The following is a 23,218-nucleotide window of genomic DNA, read 5'->3' as shown; positions in this document are numbered from 1 at the left end:
AAACTGGCTTGTTGTCAAGGACACTAAGCACAGCAGGGAAAAATCCCCAAGGCTACCCAATTCACAGCATAGACAGATAAAGCTGGCAGAGCATGGTTTACTCGTTTACTCTTCTTTCCTTCCCCCATGAAAAATCCTCTTGCCTGGGTTTTTTTGAGGATATGGGTGCTATTGTGCATACTAATACAATTGAACAGAAAGTATTTAAAGGGAAGGTTTGTTCATCTGTTTGTGGGTAAAACAATCCATTATTGTTTGGGAGTAATGCAAAAATAATGCACAATCCCCCCAGTGACTGCGTGGTGCTGCGGGCTGCTCCGCCGTTCCAGCAGTGCTCACCTCCACCACAGCTGGAGGGTGTTGTCATTGACAGAGGACTGGCTCCAGCATCGCATCCCAGTGAGCACCAGCCCTTTATGTTGGCTGTTGTGTGATGAAGCAGTTCAAGTGTGGAGTCACCATCTCTGGATGTGTTCAAGAAAAGACTGGACATGGCACTTAGTGCCATGGTCTAGTTGGCATGGTGGTGTCAGGGCAACGGTTGGACGCGATGATCCCAGAGGGCTCTTCCAACCTCATTGATTCTGTGATTCTGTGAAATGGGCTGAGCTCATAATCCTACATCGTGCTGTTACGACCATAAGAAATGATGGAAAATCTGTGGAATTAGGTGTTTGTAATAGCTTTCCATTTTCCACTTTGGTTCCTGATTCTCTCGTAAGAATATACAGCAGCCCGTGTAGGAATAAAGGGCAATGTTAAATCACACTATTAACTCCAAGTATTATTGACCACTAGAATACTCCAGGAATATTATGTGTCCCTGAATGTCCTCACTAATGTGCAGTTTTAACCGTGGTTGGTTTTTTTGAATGGTAGATGTTTCTTTCCCAATTGGTTATGAAGAAGCTCTGCTGAAAAAAAAAAAAGAATTTGTTTCTCTTTCTTTCATAGATAACCTTGGTATTGTCTTTGTCTTGCAGTAGCTTTTGCTTTTACAGGTAACCAGTAGTAGGTAAAGAAATATTTTCAATAGGATGCAATCTTTTTTCCTCAAGTTGATGAGGTCTTTCTCAATGCATTTTATTATTTGGAGTAAAATGGCATTTTTGTATGAGTGAATTAGGAGGAATAGTGTTTTCTTTGACCTTTTCATGTTTGCAGTTTTGTCCTCCATAAAAATCTCCCTGTTTCCTCTAATGGTTAGACTAAAATAAAATGCACATGTTCTTATAGAATCGTGGAATCATAGAATCGATTTGGTTGGAAAGGACCTTTAAGACCATCAGGTCCACCGTTAACCCAGCACTGCCAAGCCCACCACTACACCACGTCCCTCAGCGCCACGTCTACACGGCTTTTAAATCCCTCCAGGGATGGGGACTCCACCACTTCTACACAAGTGCAGGAATTAGAAAAGCGAGGAATTTCAATTTGGTTCAGACTTGCAGTGATTGATGCATTTCCAGGGGAAGCCTTGTTCTTTATCCTTGCAGCTGATGTGTTTTGTTTTTTTTTTCACATGTGCAGACATTTTTATAAGCATGTGGGAACTTCAGTTTAAACTTGGAATTAAAATGCAGAGGTGTCATATTCTACAAGTGTAAGTCTAATTAGTGGATACCTCGTTGTTGAAACAGGCTTCTGTAGCGTTAATGGGAAGAGAATCTGTTAGATTTGGTAAACTTTGGGTTCAGAATTGAGTAGTTGAATGTAAGCTAAAGGTCTGATGTCAGCCTTTGAAAGAAAAATTGGGTGAATTTTCTGGGCTCTTGGAATGATATTTACTTCAGCGTTATATATAGTAGAAATTCCAAGCAGTATCTCTTGTATCTCATTCTTAAAAACATCTGCAGACAGGTAACCGTCACGCTAAGTACTACGATGGACACATTCATATTTCATGTGTCTGTAAATACCCTACTAAACAACAGATCAGAGAGAACAGAAATGGCTTGGTGGGAAAAAAAAAGCCTGAAGTGTTGGGGCTTTTGGAATGTGCAGAGAAGTTCTGTGTATCTTAATTTTTCATCTCCCAGCTAATTTCTTACGTGAAGCGTTTTTTATGCTCTGAGCTGCTGATGAATTTAACCCACTCCTGGAATTGTTTTTAACCAGAGTGAAAATACTTCTGTTGAGGTCCCTCTTCCACAGATGAGTGCTGAAATAAGGCGAGAAAAGGTAAAACATGTAAGTGAAGTTAGGGGGCTAGTAGGTGCCAGCGAGTGGCACGACTGAAACACAACGTGGTCCATCAGCCCATGAACGTGCTGGAGTCAGGGAAGGGGTCTGAATTGTGAACTTACGCTTCAATGACTTTGTTCCACTTGGTAGCTGTGTGATGTAACCAAGTTGTATGATGTAACCACGCTTGGGTTTAAACGTCTGCCCCCACACCTTTTCCCAGAGATCCTACAATTCATTAAATAATCCAACATGAAATTTGCTCCTGGAAAAGCACAGGCTATAGGACTAAATGTCTGGCTCTTTGTAAGAATGACTTCTGCATATTGTGCAATAATTAACTAAAATATAGTACGCTACACATACAGCTAATATGCTGTAATAAGAGCACCTACATCTTTTATTCCTTCTTTCCAAGATTTTTAGGGAATTGAATGTTAATAGTCTTTTTTCGAGACGTATTAATTAGATGTGTCTGTTCCAGCAGGATAAACGAGCACAGGTATGAGAGTCAGTCGGCCAGACTGACACCAGCGTGCAAGCCCAAGATCTGCTTAGGGTAATGTCATCAGTTCCAATAATTGCGCTGTCACCAGCTCTTATTAGTAGTGCTTTTACATGGTCTAGAAGGAGACTGAGGCAAACAAAAGAAACGTGTAAATGGGCACTTTTCTGTGTTGTGTTCTTTAGTTTAAAATTAAATACATTCTCAGAGTTAAAGGTCTGTCTGGTAACAGGATAAATAATACTTAAGTATAATGTAACAGCTTGGCTTGGACTTGCAGTCACAGTGATTTTTAATATTTTTTTGTTCGATCACAGAAGTAATTTGACTTGTCTACAACTAATGTTTTGATAAACTTCAATAGAAATTAGCAAACCAGCCATCAAATGGGAGTTATAAAAAGTTGCTTGGGAAAATGTGTTGTAAGTAGTCTGCAATTCAAGGCATTTCCTTCGCAGGATGCTTATCAAGTCTGCGTGTGCTACTTCCAGATTGAACTGGGGCATAGATGAGAACTATTTTTGATAGAAGAGGGAAAAAACGAAAGTTGGAAAGCCAACAGGAAAAAAAAAGCCCAGTTGGAAAGTAGTACTGGTTTTCCTTTTTTTATCATTGCCTTGGGATGTAAATCCTACAAGTGTGCGGAGAGAAAACAGACTTTGAAACGCCAGAAGGAATCGGACTAATCTGTGGTGTTTGAGATGATGCTGGTAGCGTAAACGTGATTGAAATAGTCGTTGTAGGAGTGGTGAGTAAATATACGAGGAGCCTTTGATAGTCTGTACACCAAGTAAAGACAAAATGTCCTGCTTGTTTCTGTGATGTTTCTTCACCAGGAAGGCTGTATCAGGCGGAGCAGCTGCCAGTTTTAAGGACAGTTGTGCTTCCAGATGCCGATGTAGAGCTCTTTTTTTTTTTTTATGACAGCAGCAGCTAAAGCCTTGTGCAGGATGTCCTGGTCATGGCTGCCAGCTTCTTCTGAGGTGGTAGAATTAAGATGTTGCAAGACCAAGGGGAAAAGGATCCAGCAAATATTTTTGCAGGGTTTTCTTCTAGATTGGAAAGCTGATATTGATCAGTGTTCTAGGCTTTTGGTGGTTTCACAAATGAGCAGTGAAACCTGGCACACGGAAGCTGTCTACAGATTTTGGGAGACATTGCTGCCTTCATTGACCATCAGGCTGATAGATAAACTTACAGGACAAGCTTAATCTTCTTTCCAGACTAAAAAATTACCAGGCTGAAAAAGGGATTGCACCTGTCATTGTTCTCTAACTAATTTTTGGCTCTTCATCTGATCTCAGTCAAATTTGATAAGGGCAGAGATGTTACGCATACTGGGTCTCCAAGACTCATGGAGATGAGTAGCTTGGTAGAACGAATCCCCCCTCCTGTGGTCCACCAGAGCGGGCAAGGAGGGGTGCCCCATGGCGATCCCAGCTGTGTGGACAGGAGATGTGGAAGGAGCAACCTGGGAGAGTGGGAGAGGAGCTCTGAGGTAGGAAGGAGAGGGATGTATATGTATTAAGTCCACCACACACCTATAGGTAAATCCAGCTTTATGATTTAAACACTTAATTGCACAACCAGGCTGAGAGTGTTTTGGTTTTTGGTTTTTTTTTTTTCTGCAGAACTTAACAACATTCTCTGAAGGAAACATCCAGATGACTTTATCAAGCACCTGTAATAACACTCCCTATATGTTTGTTTTGACTTAGGGGGTTTGTTTTGCTTTTTAACCAAAATGAAACTGTGCATTAATTCCTTACACAAAGATTCATCTGCGTCCTGCGAGCACGTCGCTTGCAGCATCAACCAATGCATCAGCCTCCTACTGGCATTTTTTAATTAAAAGAACAGCACTGTCACTTCAAATTAGTGCCACGTAGCTTGTTTTAGTAAGGAGTGAAATGATGTTTTAAGGTTTTCTTTATGAAAATTGTTATTAAATTCTGCTCTCTTTTGGTTCTATCTAGTAGTTTGTCATTCGGTGCTTGGATAATATCAGATTCTGAGGTGTGCGAGTCCTGTTAGTGATATGAATGCAAATAAAAGGCTTGCTTTTAATATCCCGACTATTTGATAAATAGGAATCACCTTCTTAAAAAAAACAAACAAACAAACATTATATTATTTTATGGGTCCCACAAAGCGAGCGTTAGGCTGTTTGCAAGTGCATTCCCTGTGATGAGAAGGTAGTGAAGAAATAGATATTTCTGGGAGCTTGTGTGTCATGAACTGTGAAGAGATGTTTTTTGTAATACTGTTCAGGGAAATTGTTACGCCTCCGTTATACTAAATTACTGTGAGAGCAAGTAATATATCCAGTGAGAGCTAGCCCTAGTGAGAGTTCTCCTCATACAGCATTTCATTTTATCTGGAATATTAGCACTGTTAACCATCCGTGCGAAATGTAATGTATTGAACCTATTTAATCAATTTAAAATGGAAAGCAAAAGTCTGAGGCTCTGACTGAACCAGCTGTCCTCATGTATTGGGTTTTTTTTAGATATTAAATTCTGGACTTTGGATGTGTTAATATAGTAGCTTGATAAGTTCTAAACAAAAAGTTCTTTTCTTCATATTTTTTGTTGCAGGATCCTGCAGGCGAGTGGTGTCACTTGCATAAAATCCTATGTCTGAATATGAAACACGTACATTAAGGTCGTATAGGAAGAGGCATGGCATCTTTTCATTCAAGCTCCAGTTTATTTATATAATACCTTTGATCGAGGTATCTCAGAGCAGTAGCGGCATTATAATTTATTGATGTAATGGACACTGATGTTTTGTATGAGGAAAATAGCAAACAGTTGCTCTTGCAGGCAGAGTGATGAATGTGTAATGTTGAGAAAATTGTAACCAAATATCCTGGTCAGAATAATGCACTAAAACATTTTCATCAAGATCCCAGCCTTTGTGACTGTGGATTCAGTTGGGATTAGAAAGAGGGTTTCCTTTATTGAGTAGCTTGCAGGTTGTTCTTAAAACAAATTGCCAAGGGGAGGGAGGTCCACATACGTTGCTGTTAAGCCACTGTTGAGAAACTGACTTTGCAATGAAAGCATTTATGGTTTTAATTTTAAAAAAATCTTTGCTAGAATGCTACGTGCATGCTGTATGTTATCTGTTTTCATTCTAAACTCTATTTTTGTTTTACTCTCTGAATCTAGTCTGTAACTAAAACATTCCTAGCATCTTTTGGCTGGAGATTTAGTCAAGGACGTTTTTCATCCTGCTTTCAAGACGGTGGTTCCAGCCTTTCTTGAAGCTGCTCCAAAGGAAATTTCCTTCCATAGCTGGTACAGTGACAGTGAGGGAAGTCCCTGCTTGTGGTCCAAAGGCTTAGTGATGTCCGTTTGTTGTTGTCATGTCCTACCATGCTTAATTTGAAAACAAATGGAAATATTGAACGTAGCTCGGTGGTACAAGATAAGGGTTGGAGTCACTCTGTATCCGTGATGTTAGTTCTGCTTGAGCTCACTCAACTCACGAGTTGGTTGTTGGCAGAATGGTGTGGATAAATGTTTTATGGGCATGAAGGAAAGGGACTGTGTCAATGTCCATAGGTGACAGACCTCCCTCCCCACCTCCCGACTAAATCGAAGGGTATTTGCCATTGCGGATTGTTTTTTCTTGCTCAACCATAGATCGGCTCTGACCAGCCCGTTTGTTTTGTTGTTCAGCCCTGGTGACTGTCAGTAGCGCTGGGCTGAATAAACAGAGACTATTGATCAAATTTGAAGTCATTAACTTGGCAGTTTAAATAGATGCTGTCCTATATAATTAGAACAAGGGAGTAACACATAGGCTGACACGGCTTTATTCTGAATAAAAGACGCCTTTTCATGAAATCTTGTTTGGTGCTATTCAGCTCTCAGTGTTGTGCCTCCCGTAGGTCACACAAGAATTAGACATTTTGTTTAAAATACCTAAAGTGAAGAGGATGGCTTTGCTTGTGTAAGAGAGCGATGACACTGATATAATGTGGATCTGCTGAACTTTGATACTAATTGGAAATGGTGTTTGGAAGAAGGGGGTGGTAACGTGAGGTTATTGGTTAACCACATCCAGCGAGAGCATGTCTTGGGGAGGAACGCCGCTCCGTGTTGCCCCATCTCCGAGCGAGCAGCATTACTTCCAGCTCTGAAGCAGTTGCGGTTTTTGATTGTCCATCTCACTGCTGCTCAGCTGAGAGAAACACATGCCTGTTAGATCGGGATGTTTATACTCAAACACAACGGGTGATTAATTATTTCTAAAGGAAGATGTTTCCTTTGAATGGCTACTGTCATGCAACGTGCTGTCAGCCTTCTAAATCATTTTAACATTTTAGATGGAGCATGGCCATAAGAGACACCCAGAGTATTCTGCTGTACGTGCTCTGGACTCCTTGAAGATCTGTTTCAGACGACTGGCGATGTAGTGTGAAGGCACCAGCAAGGAGCAGCGATAATCTCATTAATAGATGTGCAGACAGCCCGGTGCTCCTGAGTCACACCGGTCCCTAGAGAGCGTGCAAATTCAGCGGTAGGATGCACACATATTGACCCACATTTCCTCGGGCAGAGCAGCGGTCACGTGCATCTCATTGCTTGGAAATCAGATGAGAACTTGATGTAACTTGGTTCATCCAGCATTTGCATGACCCGAGCCAAAGTACTTTTAGGGATTTACCACTTGTGTGACTAATACGTGATTAGGTGGATTGCAGAGTGTGTGTATGTGCTTCTTGTAGACAAGACTTACCGTATAACAATGGCAGCAACAAAAAAGTCTGTTACACATCATTCTCTTATTGTAGCATTTAAATAGGACTGGTTATTACACCAGATTTTTTTTTTCTCTGCATAAAAGCTTTCATACTAATTCCTAGGACAGTTTGTTACGTAGGGTTGTTTTTCCTGCAGCAGATGGACAAACGACCTATAGAAGAAAGCAGTGATTCTGTACGGGGGTTAATAGAACAAAAGCAGGTGAATGAATGATAAAAATTTGGCTTCCAAAAGCTATTAATATCTCTGTAATAGCAGCCTTTTTTTGGAGCAAGCCTCATTTCGGCCCCAGCTTCCTTATTCCTGCACACACGCACGCAGCCCCCCTCCTTCCCCACCAACGGGTGCCACCGCTGTCACCTCCCTGCGAGTTCAGCAGTGCTGGCGCAGGGCCCGGGCTAATAAGCCGAGAGGAGCTTATTGACTGGCAGGTATCCAGCCTGGCTGCTCACCTTTTAGCATCGGTGCCCTTCAGAGATACAGTCGTGCGTTTGGTGCTTCCTGGGCTTTTTCATTTGTAAACAAGGAGGGTTTCAGCTGAGCTCTCTGAACAAACGAAAAAACTGCACAAAGAAAGCGGAGAGCGATTTGTAACATCTTGGGTGGGTGTTGAAAGGGATTATAACAGGCTGAATAATCACAAAACAAACTACTGAAGATTTTAGAGTTGAAAATTTCCAGGCATTAAAAACAATATTCTAAAACAGCTGATGTACTTTATTCAAAATCAGAAGAGATGCCAAGAATTTAATTTGGGCAAACACAGTTTTTCTTTCCTCTTCCTGAATTTAAACTTTGCACCTTTATTTTAGTTTTTGTAATTGGAAATCACTAAAGTAATTTCCCCCTTTTTGTAGCTAAGCATTTAATCAGTCTGAATTATATTTTAAATTTTACCTGGACAGTCAAGGTGTCGTCTTTCCAATTTTTTGCCTGTGCCTCTTGAATCATCTGGAACCTGATGGATATAATTTGAATATGAAATGGTAATGAAGACAAAAATAGATGTGTGGCTGTATTTTGCCTGATGTCAGTACACAGAGTGGCTGTAACAGGCTCGTGGTTAGTGTTCCTGCAGAATGCCAGTCTGCGGTGGCTGCTGCAAGGGCAATCCTCCTCCATGCTGGTCGGGGGGTGGCTGTGCCTGTCCCGATGAGCCAGTTCTGCTCAGCCCAGCTGAACGGACTTGGAAAAAATAGTGGATGGTGCTTTACATGAAACCCTGCTCCGTTCTTGACATAGTGTCAGTTTTCTGTGACGAATAAAACTGCTCATCTGCTTTTTAGTACAGAGCGAGGTATCCAGGTGGTATTTTGAACAACTCTGTGGTGTTTTTGTGCAATAATACCTTTACTTGACTGAGTATTTTAAAACAAATGCAGTCTTCCCATTTCAGTAATCGATACTGTCTGTTCTGTATTGACACCACCGGAAACTCAGCAAAAGAGTGGAGGTTAAGACTGTTCACTAAACATTACACGTACAAGAGCTGGTAACAAGTTAATCATCAAGTTAAGTCAGTAGAATGTTTTAATTCCATCTAACGTGGGCAAATCCTATGCTTTTCCCCACAAGACGCTAAAAGCATTTATACTTCAGCACTAAGATCCAAGTTAGGATCAAAACTTCATTTATTATGGGCTATCAGGCTATGCCACTTCTTTCTAGCACCAGCTCGCTCTTGATGATCTCTATGTTTGTTATCCTCAGACTGATAACGACAGCCCGGGAAGCTATGGGAAGACAGACGTACTCCTGAATGAATTCCAGCTCGTTCAATTTTTGGCCGTCCATTCACTAAGTAGCCTAGAACAAAATGAACTCATTGCTCCAGGCTTTTGTACACTGTTAACTCTTCACTGAATATTGACTTTCACTGCCCCAATTTTAAAATCTGAGCTCGGTCTGTTCCAAAAGTACTGCTCTACCTCATCTGTTTGTTATCGTGCTTACCGCAAAACGAACAACAGATTTGAGAGTGAGAAGGCAAAAGCTGTAAGAGCATGAAAAAGTTTCTTTGGCAGTGAGGCCCGTGGCTTTGAAAAGCTTTATATGACAAGACTTGAGGCTTTTTATGTTTCTATCCAAACATGCCAAGAAGCACTCAGCATACCTCAGTTAAAATACGGGGATGGAAAACGACTAGATGTGTGCTAGAAATGAGGGAAAGTGTGTAAGTCAGTAGTTAACCTGAGGTATGTGGGTTTAAAGCAATGATATGGTACTGATGCCTTGCTTGAAAGCAAAAATGCTTTTCATTTACTTGCAAAAAAATTTGGGGTGTTGACTGTGCCTCTTGAGAAGTCATCCAGTACCTGTTGGAATTTGTTCTGGTAGCAGTTACTGAAGTTGTTAGTAGTGCTGGAAGAGGTGCTTGGTAAGTGCTAGTCTTTGCAGTAGATTTCTAGCAACTGCTTGTTGTAAGACTGTCTAGTTATTAAAGAAATGCAAAATGAGTCTGAGTTTTACTAGAACAGCTTAAGCCCAGTGCACTGTTTTTCCCGAGGTTTGTTCTTTTAAAACACTTAATATTCTATAGGCTAAATTTCTTTTTCTGTAGAATTTCTGTATTGGAGATTCTTCACTTGAATGTTTCAGAATGAACAAAGAAATGTGGATTCTTGAATATTGTGACCACAGTGGTCATTGGTGTTATATACATTTAACTGCAACTTCTAAAAATTACTCTGGCAAAATTTGTTGTTTCTTATTTTCAATATTTTTAAAGTTTTATTTTTTTTTTAAATTTTGCTGGCAGGTAATTTCAACATCAGCAGTGTCCTGGGTCACCTGAGCAATTTTCTTGCCAGCTTCCTGTTCTTGGTTCAGAGGGCAGCTTTAGTTTAACACTGAGTTGAGCAGTCCTACTTTGACCAGAGCCAAACCTGTATATTTAGTTTTAAGGCAATGTTCCATGTGAATTGTTTAACTAAAACTCTTCTACTGATACATTTAAGCCCTCATGGGATGAACTGATAGTTTACATAGTTTACAACTTACACATAACTTAACGCCATGCATTTTTTAAATAACAATGTTCTTGCTTTTAAGCAAACTACTTAGCACTTGATGAAAACCAGACATTAATTTTGTACTGTTTATTAAAATACCCCCGTTGGAAACTTTTGTTCTTATAAAGTTGATTTTGTACCTTATTTAATTGCAGTAAGATATCAAAGAAGATAAATACTGGTTCTATCTGGAAAAACAAATCTCACTTCTCAAACTGAGACTGAGAATGTGTTAAATTACATTCGTTTTTCCTCCTTTACAATAGTGTTTGACATTCAAATTGCTTTGTTGAAATATTGATGCTACCTGTATGTGAAGGGCTGTAAACACCAGCCGCTCTTTGGAGATACAAAACATACCTTTTAGGTTTTAAACTGAAAAATCTGCTTCATTTTAGCTTGGAAGTTTTAGACCTTTTACTGTTTGACAGAAATTCAGTGTTTCTATTGAAATATTGCTTGGCTGTATCTAGTCAAACTTGGCCAAGATTTTCAATACCAAGGTTTCTGCTTTCCCAGGTTTTACGTGTTTTGCAGTGGAAGGTCAGACTTTTTCCCCACTTTCTGCAAAACAGGCAGATATTTTGAGGCAAGACAATAGGTATTGTGAAAAGAGCTGGAGATAGTAGTGGGTTAGAAAATACAGACGTTGTGTGTTCTGTTCCTGTCGTTTCAAAAATGTTTTGCTCCGTGGACAGGACCCCAAGGCTGGATCTGTTTTAATCGGTCTGGTTGCTTGGGGTTTCTACTAACTCTAGGTGTATGGTAAGCATCACAAATGCATTGCTTCTGGTTTTGGTCTCTTGTTCTGTACTTTTTCCTCTTTTATAAAGCAGCAGAGAGCAGTCGTGAAGGTTTTCCTCCTGAACTTAGGAAATGAATGTCTAGTAAAAGCTCTAAGTCCATTAATTTGATAGTGTTTTGTGAGGGGGGAAAAAAAAAGCTGCTCTTAATAGAGAAATGTACTTGTAACTTGAGTCTCACAAGCTGGTTATAAAATATGCAGTTGTAGTAGTGGTATGGGTAGCCCCAGAGAGACTATCTGGGAAGAAGGGGAATCTAAATTTCTGTGTTTTATAGTGAACATAATATTTATTGGAAAAGCCTTTTATGTACTGAATTAGTAAGCAAATGATCAGCTGCACAGGAGAGTCCTTGTAAGCTGCTTTTTGGTAATGAAAACAAGGTGTTTTAAATCTTTATACACTTAACTTATGAAAGTGGAGATCAGAGGCATGTTAAATTAAACACACCTAAATTAAATGCTGACTGAGCAGCAGACTGTGCGCACAGGGGCTCTCATTCTCCGTTACAGGAGTGTCAACTATTTCATATGTAATTTCTGCCTAGGTAATATCTAGAGTGTTTTGTTTGGTTGTTTTTTTTTCCTATATTTGATCAGTAATTCACTGTTGTTCGTCTAGCATTTTCCAGAGAAACAAATCTATACAACTGAAGATTTAGACAGTATTTCTAGAAAGGACCTTTTGTTCATTGGGTGTATGTGAGTAGGGCTACGTTTGAGCTTGATCCCCAGCTCTGCCTGGGACCTGTTGTGAGCAGTGTTAGGTTGAGGATATGGTCCTGTTAGGTATTGACATTTGTAGAGATTTGAAAAAGGTGCTTTGGAAACTTCCAAGTGTTAAAAGTGCAAAATATTTTTGGCAATCTTAGTAAAATTCAGTTTGGAATCTGAGTTATGAGTGCATGTGGGTGGAGGAACATGTTTTTCATGCTTTAGGAATTTTTTTCCAGATGCTTTCTCGGTGCTTGGGTAACTATAAAAGCTAAGTATTAAGACTTCAGCATGGATTTATTCCTTAGTTTTAGTGTAATTTAAGAAAATTGAGCCACTTAGTTTCATGGTGTGTTTTTAACTTTATTATGGCTATGATGTCGCACAGCGCACGTTGGTGTCGGTGGCAAAATGTGAGCACGAGTATGTGCAAGCTGTGCAGATAAGCCTATCTATCTTGATAGACACTGCTTGAAAATATGAATTATTCAATGCAAGCGTGTGTGGTTGGAGATACAAGAGACGTAAGGGAAGAAAAACAGAGTTGTGTTGATCCCACTAAATACAACTTGCACAACGAAGTGTGGAGTAAATGTAAAATGCCATTTTGTCTTTCCAGTAGGAATTTTGTTGTTGAAATTGTTTTGTTTAGCTGTCAACTAAAAGATTGTATTTGCCCTGAGAATGGGACGGTATTCTGTGTGGTTTTAACAGAAATTTTGAGTTCTTTCCAGATATTTCTTACTCGTGTATACAGAAGCTGACACTATAGCTGAAGTCTGAGCGTATATTTTGTTTTCAGAGAGTTGGGAGACCATTTGTGGATGCTTCAACAAAGGAAAAACTTAACTGAATTTGGGAAATCTGTCTCTACAAAATTATTATTCCACTTGGTTGTGGTTCTGGCAGATGTGTTGGTGCGGGTGAAGGACTGAGTTTTAAAAACCATACAGTGGATGTAAATGACTATGTTCTGTTAACGTTTTCTGTGGTGAAACCGTAATTGACAGGGTGTTTTTGAGAATGGCTGTAAAATGGAGATAGTAATTACTGACTTACCTCTTGATTTCCAGTTGTCTAAGAAAGTGGTTGTGCTTTGAACATCTTGGGAGACAGTCTGCAAAGAAAAGGTACGAGGATGTGAGGGAAGATGGTGCTTCAAGGGCATCTTCTTGATGACAGAGGAGGCTTCACCTATTACAGTCTCGCTCTTGCCCCAGCATCTCCAGCTGTATTTATTACAGCTGAGCAGTGACTGTAGGGCCAAGAAGAATGGTTAGCTGAAGGTGGTGAAGCAGCAGTTTATGAAAGGTTTGCCCCAAAAAATAATTTTTTTTTAAGAAAAAAGCCCCTGGAAGTACAATTTGAGGGAGAAATAGGAACTTCATGTAGCTGGAATTTGCCCTGTGGTACACAGGACAAATAAATTCCATGGGCAGCTTCTCAGCTCCAAAAGACTGGAGCAAAGCCACCTCTTCTGAATTTCTGTAAGACTCAAGCAGTCGGGGACACTTTGGTTTTATGTCTATCTAGGAAATAGGAGACTGTGTAGAGAGTATGAGAAGGTTCTTGGCCTGGGTTAGAGGAAGGCATAGCAAAGTTGTAAGAAAATTGATGTAATAGCTAGGATTTAATGAAAGATTTAATCTGGGACGTAGCCTTTGTATCAGGCATTTGTTATGGGTCAGCGGAGGGGGAAGAAGAGAAAGAACAGTTAGTATGAGGGATAATTGGATATACTTATTTCCACCTCTCTGATTTGTGTGCCTTTCTCTGATTCTGTACATCAGCATTCACTCAGCTTCCTATTGATCTCCTTTTTTCATCCCTGCAAAGTTCTTCAACTAATTCCGTGACTCTTAGTGTTTCTCCAAGTTTTACACCTCAATCAGTTCATTCTTAAACTTGCTTTACTGGTCTTGTGTTGCACACAGTCTCAGTTAACTGGGAAATGAGTCTTGTTCTTCCAATAGTCCTGTGCTGTTTTTTTAACGATTTATCTTATTGAGGGCTAAATCAGCCGTTGTTGGTGTGTATCTGTAGATGAACCTTACTCCTGGTCAGTGCCCAGGAGAATTTTTTCAGTTTGAGTAATTCTTAGGAATCCTGGAGATGAAACTCTCCTGTTTTGTCAACTTGGTGTTGTTTGCACTACGAGGACTGACTCTCATTCGTGACGGGTTTCTGCTTAGGTAGGATGGAATTTTGATTCCTGGCTAAGTAGATACTTTAATGACATGTTAATGGACTCATAAAAATGGCTTTTTCTGGGTGTGTGGTTTTTTGAAGATCTCTTCAAAGTTGTCTAGTGTTTGCAACTGGCTACACGAAGCCAAGTTCCAGCCCACGAGGAAAGCAGGCCTTGAAAAGAGGCTTTGATTTTTACTGCAGCCTACACAAAAGGGCCACAAAAAGGCTTCGTGGATCAAATCTAGCAGCTCTTTGAGAATTGAGGTTTTTTTAATGAAGCATTGCTTTAATCTGGTCGTCAAGGTTTGGTTTAGTATGAGTTCAGGCAGAGTCTTCCAGTGTCAAGGCATGATGTACGCTGGGCCTGAAGTCTGAGGGGTCTCGGGGGCTTTTTGGTTGGCTCACGTGTCAGATTGCCAATCTCGTTGGCACCACGATGCTAAGGTCATTAGTGAAGGCCACTCAATGTACAAGTCTGTGTAAAATTAGTTCTGTACAACTAATTGGTTTATTTGGCAAACGTAAGGGAAGACTTCAGTTTTGTTTGTCTTCTTCTGCATGCCGGGCGCTGCAGTGATTCACATTCGGGCACTGAGAAGTTAAAGCCGTCCATGGGTTTATGCATTTCAGGCTCAAGCAGACGAAGAGAAAGACCAAAAGTATTCCTAAAGCAAACAAAAAAAAAGGACTAGAATAGAAACCTTGGCCTTTGCGGTCACAAGTTAAACTCCAATTAGTGAATAAAGTGGTATATTTCAGCCTAGTGATGTGGCTAGCTGTAAAGAAACTGCATTTTTACACACTTGGTGCTTTCAGCCATCTTCCCTTTCCCATTAAACCCTTTCTTTTGTACCCTACCAAATATAAATGATCGTCACCCTTAAAAAAAACAGAACACTTAAAACCTTCATGGGTTGCCTAGTAGTAGAAATAAAAACAGACGTTTATCTGCAGTGAAGTCTCGTTTAAAGTTACGTGCAGAGAATAGGAACGGTGAGCAGAGTAAAGGCAGTTCAGAAGGGGTGGCTTGTGGTATTCAGAGTATTTTCCACAAAATACGCCGAACCGTTTGGACGGGACGTGATTTCACAGAACAGATTCAGCAAAGATTTTAATTGTGGGCCACGGTGCTTTGGGGCATTAGAGCAGCATGTGGTAAATAGCTGATGTTTGCTTTTTTCTTTTTTTTTTTTGAGGCTTTTTTACACTTGAAGCACATTATTTTTGCCGTGTGGCAATCTGAAAACTGTGTTTCAGAATGGCAGAATTTTTGCTGTGGAAACCAGCCTGTAAGTTAGCGTGCATGGGGGGCTGTCCTGCTGTTGTACAGTACAGCTGGAGCAACCCTACCCCCAACACAGGTTACCAGTTTCCCAAGTCAAAAGCTAGGCAGACTTTGAAGCATTAGCAGAGATGTTTCCATTACTTGGATGCATCAGATTTGACCTGCTTTGTGGCCTTTTTTTTTTTTCAATGGTATGCAGTAACTTTAGTTTCATTTTATGTCAAGGTCTTTATTCCTCTCTCCTCCAAAGCCTCATTGTTCTGCTTTGCTTCTTGCTTGTATCTAAAAACAAACCAACCTGTGATGCTTTTAATGATTATGCTACATATCTTTGTGATTAAAGATGGTCTACACAGAAGTAAATATTAAGTAAAGTCCTTTCTACGTCATCAGTCTGCTGGCCTGTGTTTATCTTCTGTCAGAAAGTAAAATGAATGTATCCCGGAATCTAGCAGCCTGTTTGCACAAGCACAAATGATTAACCTGGGATATCAAAGGGAAGGCCAATGATGGCTGAAAGGTGTGTTTGCTGGCATCCTTCAGTATGGCCTGCCCTCCCCTTTCCTAACCAAGATGTGGACGTACTGCTGGTTTGTCTTGTCTTCAGAATTAACTTGAGTACTAAATCAAAGGTCATCGTTAGCTCAGATCCTATCCACGTGTAAAACTCCTTAATTTGAGCAAGGAGGATCTTACCTTTAACTCGCAAAGTGTGGATGAATGCAGTCCCAGGTGCAGATTTGCCCGCTATTTTGCATTGGTACAGGCTGGGGCGTACAGAATATTTTCATTACTTACCTTTTTTTTTCCCCTGGGTCTCAAAACACACAGAATCACAGAATGTTCGGGATTGGAAGGGACCTCGAAAGATCATCTAGTCCAATCCCCCTGCCGGAGCAGGATTACCTGGATCATATCACACAGGAACGCGTCCAGGCGGGTTTTGAATGTCTCCAGAGAAGGAGACTCCACAACCTCTCTGGGCAGCCTGTGCCAGTGTTCGGTCACCCTCCCCGTAAAGAAGTTTTTCCTCATATTTATGTGGAACCTCCTGTGTTCCAGCTTGCACCCGTTGCCCCTTGTCCTGTCAAGGGATGTCACTGAGAAGAGCCTGGCTCCATCCTCATGACGCTTGCCCTTTACATATTTATAAACATTCATGAGGTCACCCCTCAGTCTCCTCTTCTCCAAGCTAAAGAGACCCAGCTCCCTCAGCCTCTCCTCATAAGGGAGATGTTCCACTCCCTTAATCATCTTCGTGGCTCTGCGCTGGACTCTCTCTAGCAGTTCCCTGTCCTTCTTGAACACCTACCTAGTTTTTACACTGTGCAGCTGAAAATAGTTGTAGCATCTTAGCTGCCTCACTTCGCTATGGGATGGGGTATGTTGTGTGTGAATAAATCCGGTGTCGACGCAGAGACAGCCATGTGAAGTCTCTCTTGCAGACTACCAGCCATCCTGTGAGCGCTGACGGTTCAGGAGGAGGAACTCGCACACGAAGGCTTTGATTTTGTAGGCTGGGTCTGTTTACTTGGGGATGTCTGAAATGGTTCCTCACCCAGGCTGCCTTTTCTCTGCCTCCTTTCTGAAAATGCTGCTCTTGCTGCAGAGCTGGGTGTCTCGGTGATGAAGCAGCAGGTTTCTGATGCAATTCTCGGCCGGGTTGTTCAGACATCGGTGCTGCTCCGTGCTTTCCTTACTACACCCATCTGTAGCTTGTTCCTGCGGCACCTCCTGAACCACAGCAGATGATTCATTTCTGCTTTGGAACCGGGGTGGACAACCGGGGGCTGGCAGAGGAACCACTCAACTCGCTCAAGTTACATCTGCATTGAAGACGTCCCCAGGGTGAATACTGACTTTGTATAAGGCTCATCCTTTCTTCACCTCCTGCCAAATATGCTTTCACACTGGTGCTTTACCCAGCTGGCTAATTTGGCCTTTGAAATTATCTCAGTAATGTCAGGTACTTAAAAAAACATTCCCATCCCTTTATAAATATTATAATCTAGATGTAAAGACATTGTTTCAGTGTTGTTTGGGATCTGTTGTATTAAAGAAAAATAGTTCTTCAGTGCTGTGCAGCAATCCAGAGCGGAGCACAAACAAATACTATGTCAAGCCGAAACAAGTCGGTTGACTTTGAGAAGGCAGAATGTAAATGCCCAAGTCGGGAGAATTAGTACCTTTTGTAACGTTGCAACAAATGCAGGGAGATTGCTCCTGCTGACAAGCCCTAAACCTTTCTTGTTTAAAAGAAAGAAAAAAAAAAAAAGAAAAAGCTCTTTGGAAAGATGGAAATTAGGCAAAGATGAGTCTTGTGCAAAGCCCTAAACCTTTCTTGTTTAAAAGAAAGAAAAAAAAAAGAAAAAGCTCTTTGGAAAGATGGAAATTAGGCAAAGATGAGGCTTGTGCAAAGCTTGTGCAAAGCACGTCCCAGGTGCCTGGCTTGCAGTGAGTGTCCATCCCATTCTCCTAACACTACCTCTGATGCCGGGATAGAATTAATAACTTTTTAAGCCTTTGTAGCTAAATCTACCCGAGTTCACAGGTTTTGGGCTTGAAGCAGCAGCAGTCAGACCCTGCTAGCAGTTTGCCAATGTCCTCTTGGAGGCAATGCATTTAAGAAGCAAATCTGGCATATGCCCAGCTTTGCAGAGCAGGGAGGGGCTGTCTGCTCTGCCGCTGGCAGAGTTTCACATCAGAGTCTCCCGTTGCTGACCTTTGTCACCCGTTTCTTTACTGGAATTTAGAAATCTCTGGCTTTTAAGTGATAGAGCACTTGAAAATATTTTTTTGCTCTAGTGGGTTTAATATGCAAACAGTGGAACAGAGCCAGCGGTCCATCGCGGGCAGCCTGATTCTGGAGATTGCTCCATAAAGGTTTATTTCAGCTATTAAATGTTGTGCCAATATTTTTCTTACAAGAAAGAGTAATGACTTTTGCACCCTGAAATTAAGGGTTTCACAGGCTACAACTGGAAAATTGGCAGCTGTGCTTCACTACTGTAGACTGAAAGCCCGTGGCAGAGGAAGAAGAGTTAAATGAAAAAATACAATTCTTCAATAATAGCTTTAGAAAGCTACACTGCTAGTCAGCTCTAGAAGGCACACCTGAAATCTAGAATAAAGGTAATAATTATATAGTCAGACTATATGTGAATAGTTACAGATGGCATACTTCTGCAGCTCAATAATGTATTCTTAAAATTGGGGATGGGGAAGTGAAATGAGTTATTTGATTTTTCTTTTAAAAAAAAAAAAAAAAAAGCTCCACCACTCACAGGAACTTTAAAATTCCGTTTGACTGGTACTGGAATGTACAAGTTCTGATTTTACCTGTGCTTATTCCCTGTTTTTCTGGTATTTTTTCCTCTGAAGTACTCGCAACAGGAAGAGGAAATTAAAGGTTGCTCTGTCGTGCTTCCATAGAACAGCAGACGGTGTTTCTGTAATCCTGTTTTGTTTCAAATTGAATTGCCGTAGTCCTGCAGACTTCTCTTTTTTGGTCAGTTGTTAAAAAAAAAAAAACATACAAGGGAAGCTTTCTGTTTAAGCAGTTTGCCAATGTAAGAAGTAAGTAACTTTTAATCCATTCTAAAAATAGTTTCCTGGTGCGGCTGCTTTAATTATTGCTGAGACAGAGGATTTGTGTGGTTTTTTCCTTGAACATCTGGGTTAAATAGTGATTTCTTTGCTCTGTTTGCTTGACACGTGAGGTGAGGCAGTTTTTGTTCTGCTAGCTGTGTTAGGTGGGGAAAGTTGCTCTGGAGTTCTAGTAGTGTAAGAAAAATAAAACAAATATTTGTTCCCATATTTTTGCTACCAGGTCTTCACTTTCCCCAATATAGAGTTGAGGTGTGTAAGTGCCCCAAAGTGACTGTAAGTCAGGAGCAAGGTGAGATGATGATGAGAAGGGTCTATACCAGGGGAAATGGCCATGTGAGTATTTTCTGAGCATTTATTCTCATGCTGAAAGACCCGAACTTGGTGGAAAAGAGACTACCTCAAAAATAGTTAGGTCTTGTATAGTTATCTTCCTCTCTTGGATGCTAGTTTTAGAAAAGTTAGAGCTCTAATATTTTCATCTTTGGCTCTGTAGTTATTTTTCCTGGCGTGTTGTAAGAGTTTAATGGATACTGAACAACTTGGGTTGCTGAGATCATACTGAGCAGTCCTTATTGAAAAGCAAAATTAGGCTTGTAGCTGGTGATAGACCCAGTAGAAATGGAGATTGATGCGAGTTTCCTGATCTAATTTTTGCTTGAACTACTGTGCTATTTAGTAGAATTGGAGAGAGGGAAATGATGTCTCATTTGTGGCCCTTTCAAAGGAAAACGTATTGATGCAATTATTTTTTTCCACTATATTTTTTTATCTCCTGAGGACCTGTCACACTTCCCACAAAACCTTTTTGCATTTGCAAACTGCTTATGCTGCTGTAGCACATCTCCTGTGATCTGTTTTACGATGTCTCACGTACCTTTTGTGTGCAAAGAGCAGGAGTTTGCACTGTGTTGATGGGACTTAGTGTAGGGGTCTCCTCCAGGAGTCCCAGAACTGTTCTTGGTTCAGAAACTGTTTAGTCCTTGTTCAAAAACGGGTGGGTTCTGAAACAACCCAACAGAATTCTGGTTTAGCATTTGTGTAAGCAGGCAGTGTAGAAAATGAGGAGGTTTTAACACAAAGGGACGTTCATTAAATCTTCTGCATATAGTAACAATAGAACAAAAGCAAAGGGATTTTTTTCTTTGTGTAAATACATATTCCAATCACAGATAAAGAAAACAATGCTCACATTTAATATTTGGGTGGGGTTTTTTATGAATTATGATCAGGTAGTATTGTAGCTGGTATGATTGCGGGCAAGTTTTTTTTCATGGTTTTAAGATTTCTTTATCTGATATTTTGTTTTGCAGTATTATGTGCCAAGAATCTTGCAAAGAAAGATTTCTTCAGTAAGTATGCCCTAATTGTCTAACTTTCTGCTCTTGATTAATCAGATTTATTTGTAGATTGTGCATTACAGTCCTGGCTCATTTATGTCTGTCATTTGTTCTGCGGTTCCATTCTTGCAGTAACATTGCATTACCACATGAGTAGACGTTACTCTGAATTGTATTTAAATAGTGTAGACTCTAGGGTTGGGAAGACCACGGACTGACAAATTCGAGTTGAAAGTCTGGCTGATGAGACTGCAGGCAGGTTGCTGCTTACAATTCCGTGTTGGGGGCACCAAGAGCATCCATCTCAAAGACAGCTCTAGTTGTAAAGTGTGCCGAGGGTGTGAGTAAAATGTCCCAGTGCTGCAGTCTCAATATTATGTTAAGGACTGAATAAAAGTGCCTACTTACCAGTACACATGGGTACGCACAGGTGAATAAAGCACTTTTAACCTTTTGTTTTCTAAAAACTTTCACAATTTATGGCAGATATCAATCTGTATGATAGAGTACGTTATCTAATTAGGAACTCAATTCTCTATTTTGGATTTACTAAAATAGTTTTAGGATAATGGCAACTTTCCTTTCTTGGCAGGGGGAATAAGCAGGAGCTCATAATAGCATTATCTTGGAAGAAACAAACCAAAAAGTACTGTGTTTAATAGCACCTTTTCCCTTCCCCAGGACTTCCTGACCCATTTGCAAAAATAGTTGTTGATGGGTCAGGTCAGTGCCATTCAACTGATACTGTGAAGAACACATTGGACCCCAAATGGAACCAGCATTACGATCTGTGAGTTGTTTGTAAAGTCCTAAATAAAAAGTATCCCAGAGATTTTTCTAGTAAATGGAATGCAAGGGTTGGCACTGCAGCTTCATTTTATACTCGCAAGAAGAGTCACATTTGCTGAGGAGGACTGATTTTTTTGCAACAAGAAATCACCTGTTGATAAAGGAGTGGTGCTTTGCTTTTAGGTGTTTGAATTTGGAAGTATTTGTGTGTCAGGTACACAGCACAACTGCTTAGAGTAAGCTCTGCTGGAGCAGTGCAGTCCAGCTTTACAAAAGATTGTCCTTGTTGTAGTGATTTATTTTTCTTCAAATCATTAGAAACATAAATTTTAAAGTTTTGGATGTTAATCAGTTTGTTGTATAGCTTTTAATGAGGCTGGCTGTAGTTAAATTCACACTGCAGCAATATCAATTTAACACGCTGTGTGAAAGCATAGTGCAGTAATTCATTAATAACACAATTTCAGGCTTAAGCACTTCTGTATTTATAATAAAGCAGCATGACCAATGTACTAAAATGTATCAGAATTTGTAACAAATAAAGCATAAATTCTGTGGGGTACAAAGAGGTTATTTTTTTCTAAAATGACTCTTCTAATATGTATTTTTCTAGATATGTTGGGAAGACTGATTCCATAACCATCAGTGTATGGAACCATAAAAAAATCCACAAGAAACAGGGAGCTGGCTTCCTGGGGTGTGTCCGACTCCTCTCCAATGCCATCAGCAGGCTAAAAGATACTGGATGTAAGAGCAATTCCTACCTGGCACAATCAAGAACCTTCAGTGCCTTGTGTCTGAGTAGTGAATGGTATTCCCACCCACCTCTCCCCAGTGTTTTGTTGATCTTTCCAATTCTTATTTGCAGACCAGCGTTTGGATCTATGCAAACTAAATCCCACAGATACCGATGCTGTACGAGGCCAGATAGTGGGTAAGAATACTCTGGGCTAAACTTTCATCTTCTTGGGTAAATACACTATATGGACAAATCTTGTATTAAAAGAGAAACCTGTAGTCATTATTGCTTCCGTGCCTTTTCTCTGTTGTTTCTTCTGACTTTAATGGGATTAAATTACATAACCTGAAAATTTTCATTGTACTCCTACCTAGGAGTTTGTTTTCTCTCAGTTGATAATGGGAAACAATATTAAAAAGAGGGAACGGATCTGGCAAGGTTTCTAATGCAGCTCTGGAAGGGTAAATATTACTGTGAAACTGATTGCATTTGGACCAAGGTGACAGGCAAAGAGAATCTTATGTGGAAAAGAGGATCTGGCAGAGTTAAAAGACAAATTGCTGTTACAATACCTTCGACTCATGTAACCCATTTCCAAATTTCAACAAGGCAGTGTTAGTTTTACAGCTCATTTACACCATCTTACCACGCTTTGCTGCCCCCCACCCAACCCAAGCTTTTCATTGATATATAGATATAGTTGGCAAACCCCAAATTCCCACCGTAATGATGACATCTAGTGGTGAGTAACTTCTTTCCAGTTTACCTTTCTGGCTCCTCAGGAAACACATGTGGAACCTGACATGTTTGATATTTACAGAAATAGACTCAGCTTAAGTTTTGAGGGGGTGATGCCTTTAGTTTCTCTTCTCCCTTTATCAAAAATCAGTAATGCTTTAGGGTTATAGAAGGAGTTTTGATAAGCGGTGTGCTCTCATGTGTAGGATATAACTTTCCTTAATATTTTACCCTGTATAAATGTGGGTGGTTTCCCTTTATGTTGTTTTTAAAGGAACAATTGTTCTTTTATTAACTTGTGTGTGTTTTGGTTTTTTTTTTTCTATTTCAGTCAGTTTACAGACACGGGACAGAATAGGCACAGGAGGTTCTGTAGTAGACTGTAGAGGGCTTTTGGAGAATGAAGGGTAAGGATTGTTTTCTTTACATTTAATTAGAAAAATGGTTTATCTGTGGAAAGAACATAATTAACACCAGAAATGTTAAATATCAGTACGACTAATGTATTGTCTGGGAATATGTATCAATAAGGTTAGAGCT

General features: G+C 40.3%; 1 protein-coding gene across 5 annotated transcripts in view; it reads left to right on the top strand.

The window, feature by feature from the left end:
• SMURF1 (SMAD specific E3 ubiquitin protein ligase 1) overlaps window positions 1–23,218 on the top strand; it is a 47,578-nt gene that overhangs the window by 7,589 nt on the left and 16,771 nt on the right. For 4 of the 5 annotated variants that reach the window (XM_068422542.1, XM_068422539.1, XM_068422538.1 and 1 more), the window contains exons 2-6: window positions 20,386–20,424; window positions 21,094–21,202; window positions 21,815–21,948; window positions 22,070–22,135; window positions 23,010–23,085. In XM_068422542.1, the coding sequence (XP_068278643.1) occupies window positions 20,386–20,424; window positions 21,094–21,202; window positions 21,815–21,948; window positions 22,070–22,135; window positions 23,010–23,085 (424 nt within the window). Of the gene's footprint in view, window positions 1–20,321; window positions 20,425–21,093; window positions 21,203–21,814; window positions 21,949–22,069; window positions 22,136–23,009; window positions 23,086–23,218 lie in introns of those variants that run through there. The other variant, XM_068422536.1, reaches the window with a different exon arrangement.

This window comes from Nyctibius grandis, chromosome Z (genome assembly GCF_013368605.1).
Source record: "Nyctibius grandis isolate bNycGra1 chromosome Z, bNycGra1.pri, whole genome shotgun sequence".
Classification (NCBI taxonomy): domain Eukaryota; kingdom Metazoa; phylum Chordata; class Aves; order Nyctibiiformes; family Nyctibiidae; genus Nyctibius; species Nyctibius grandis.
Note: the sequence above shows the minus strand (reverse complement) of the source record. Positions and strands in the feature narration are given on the sequence as shown.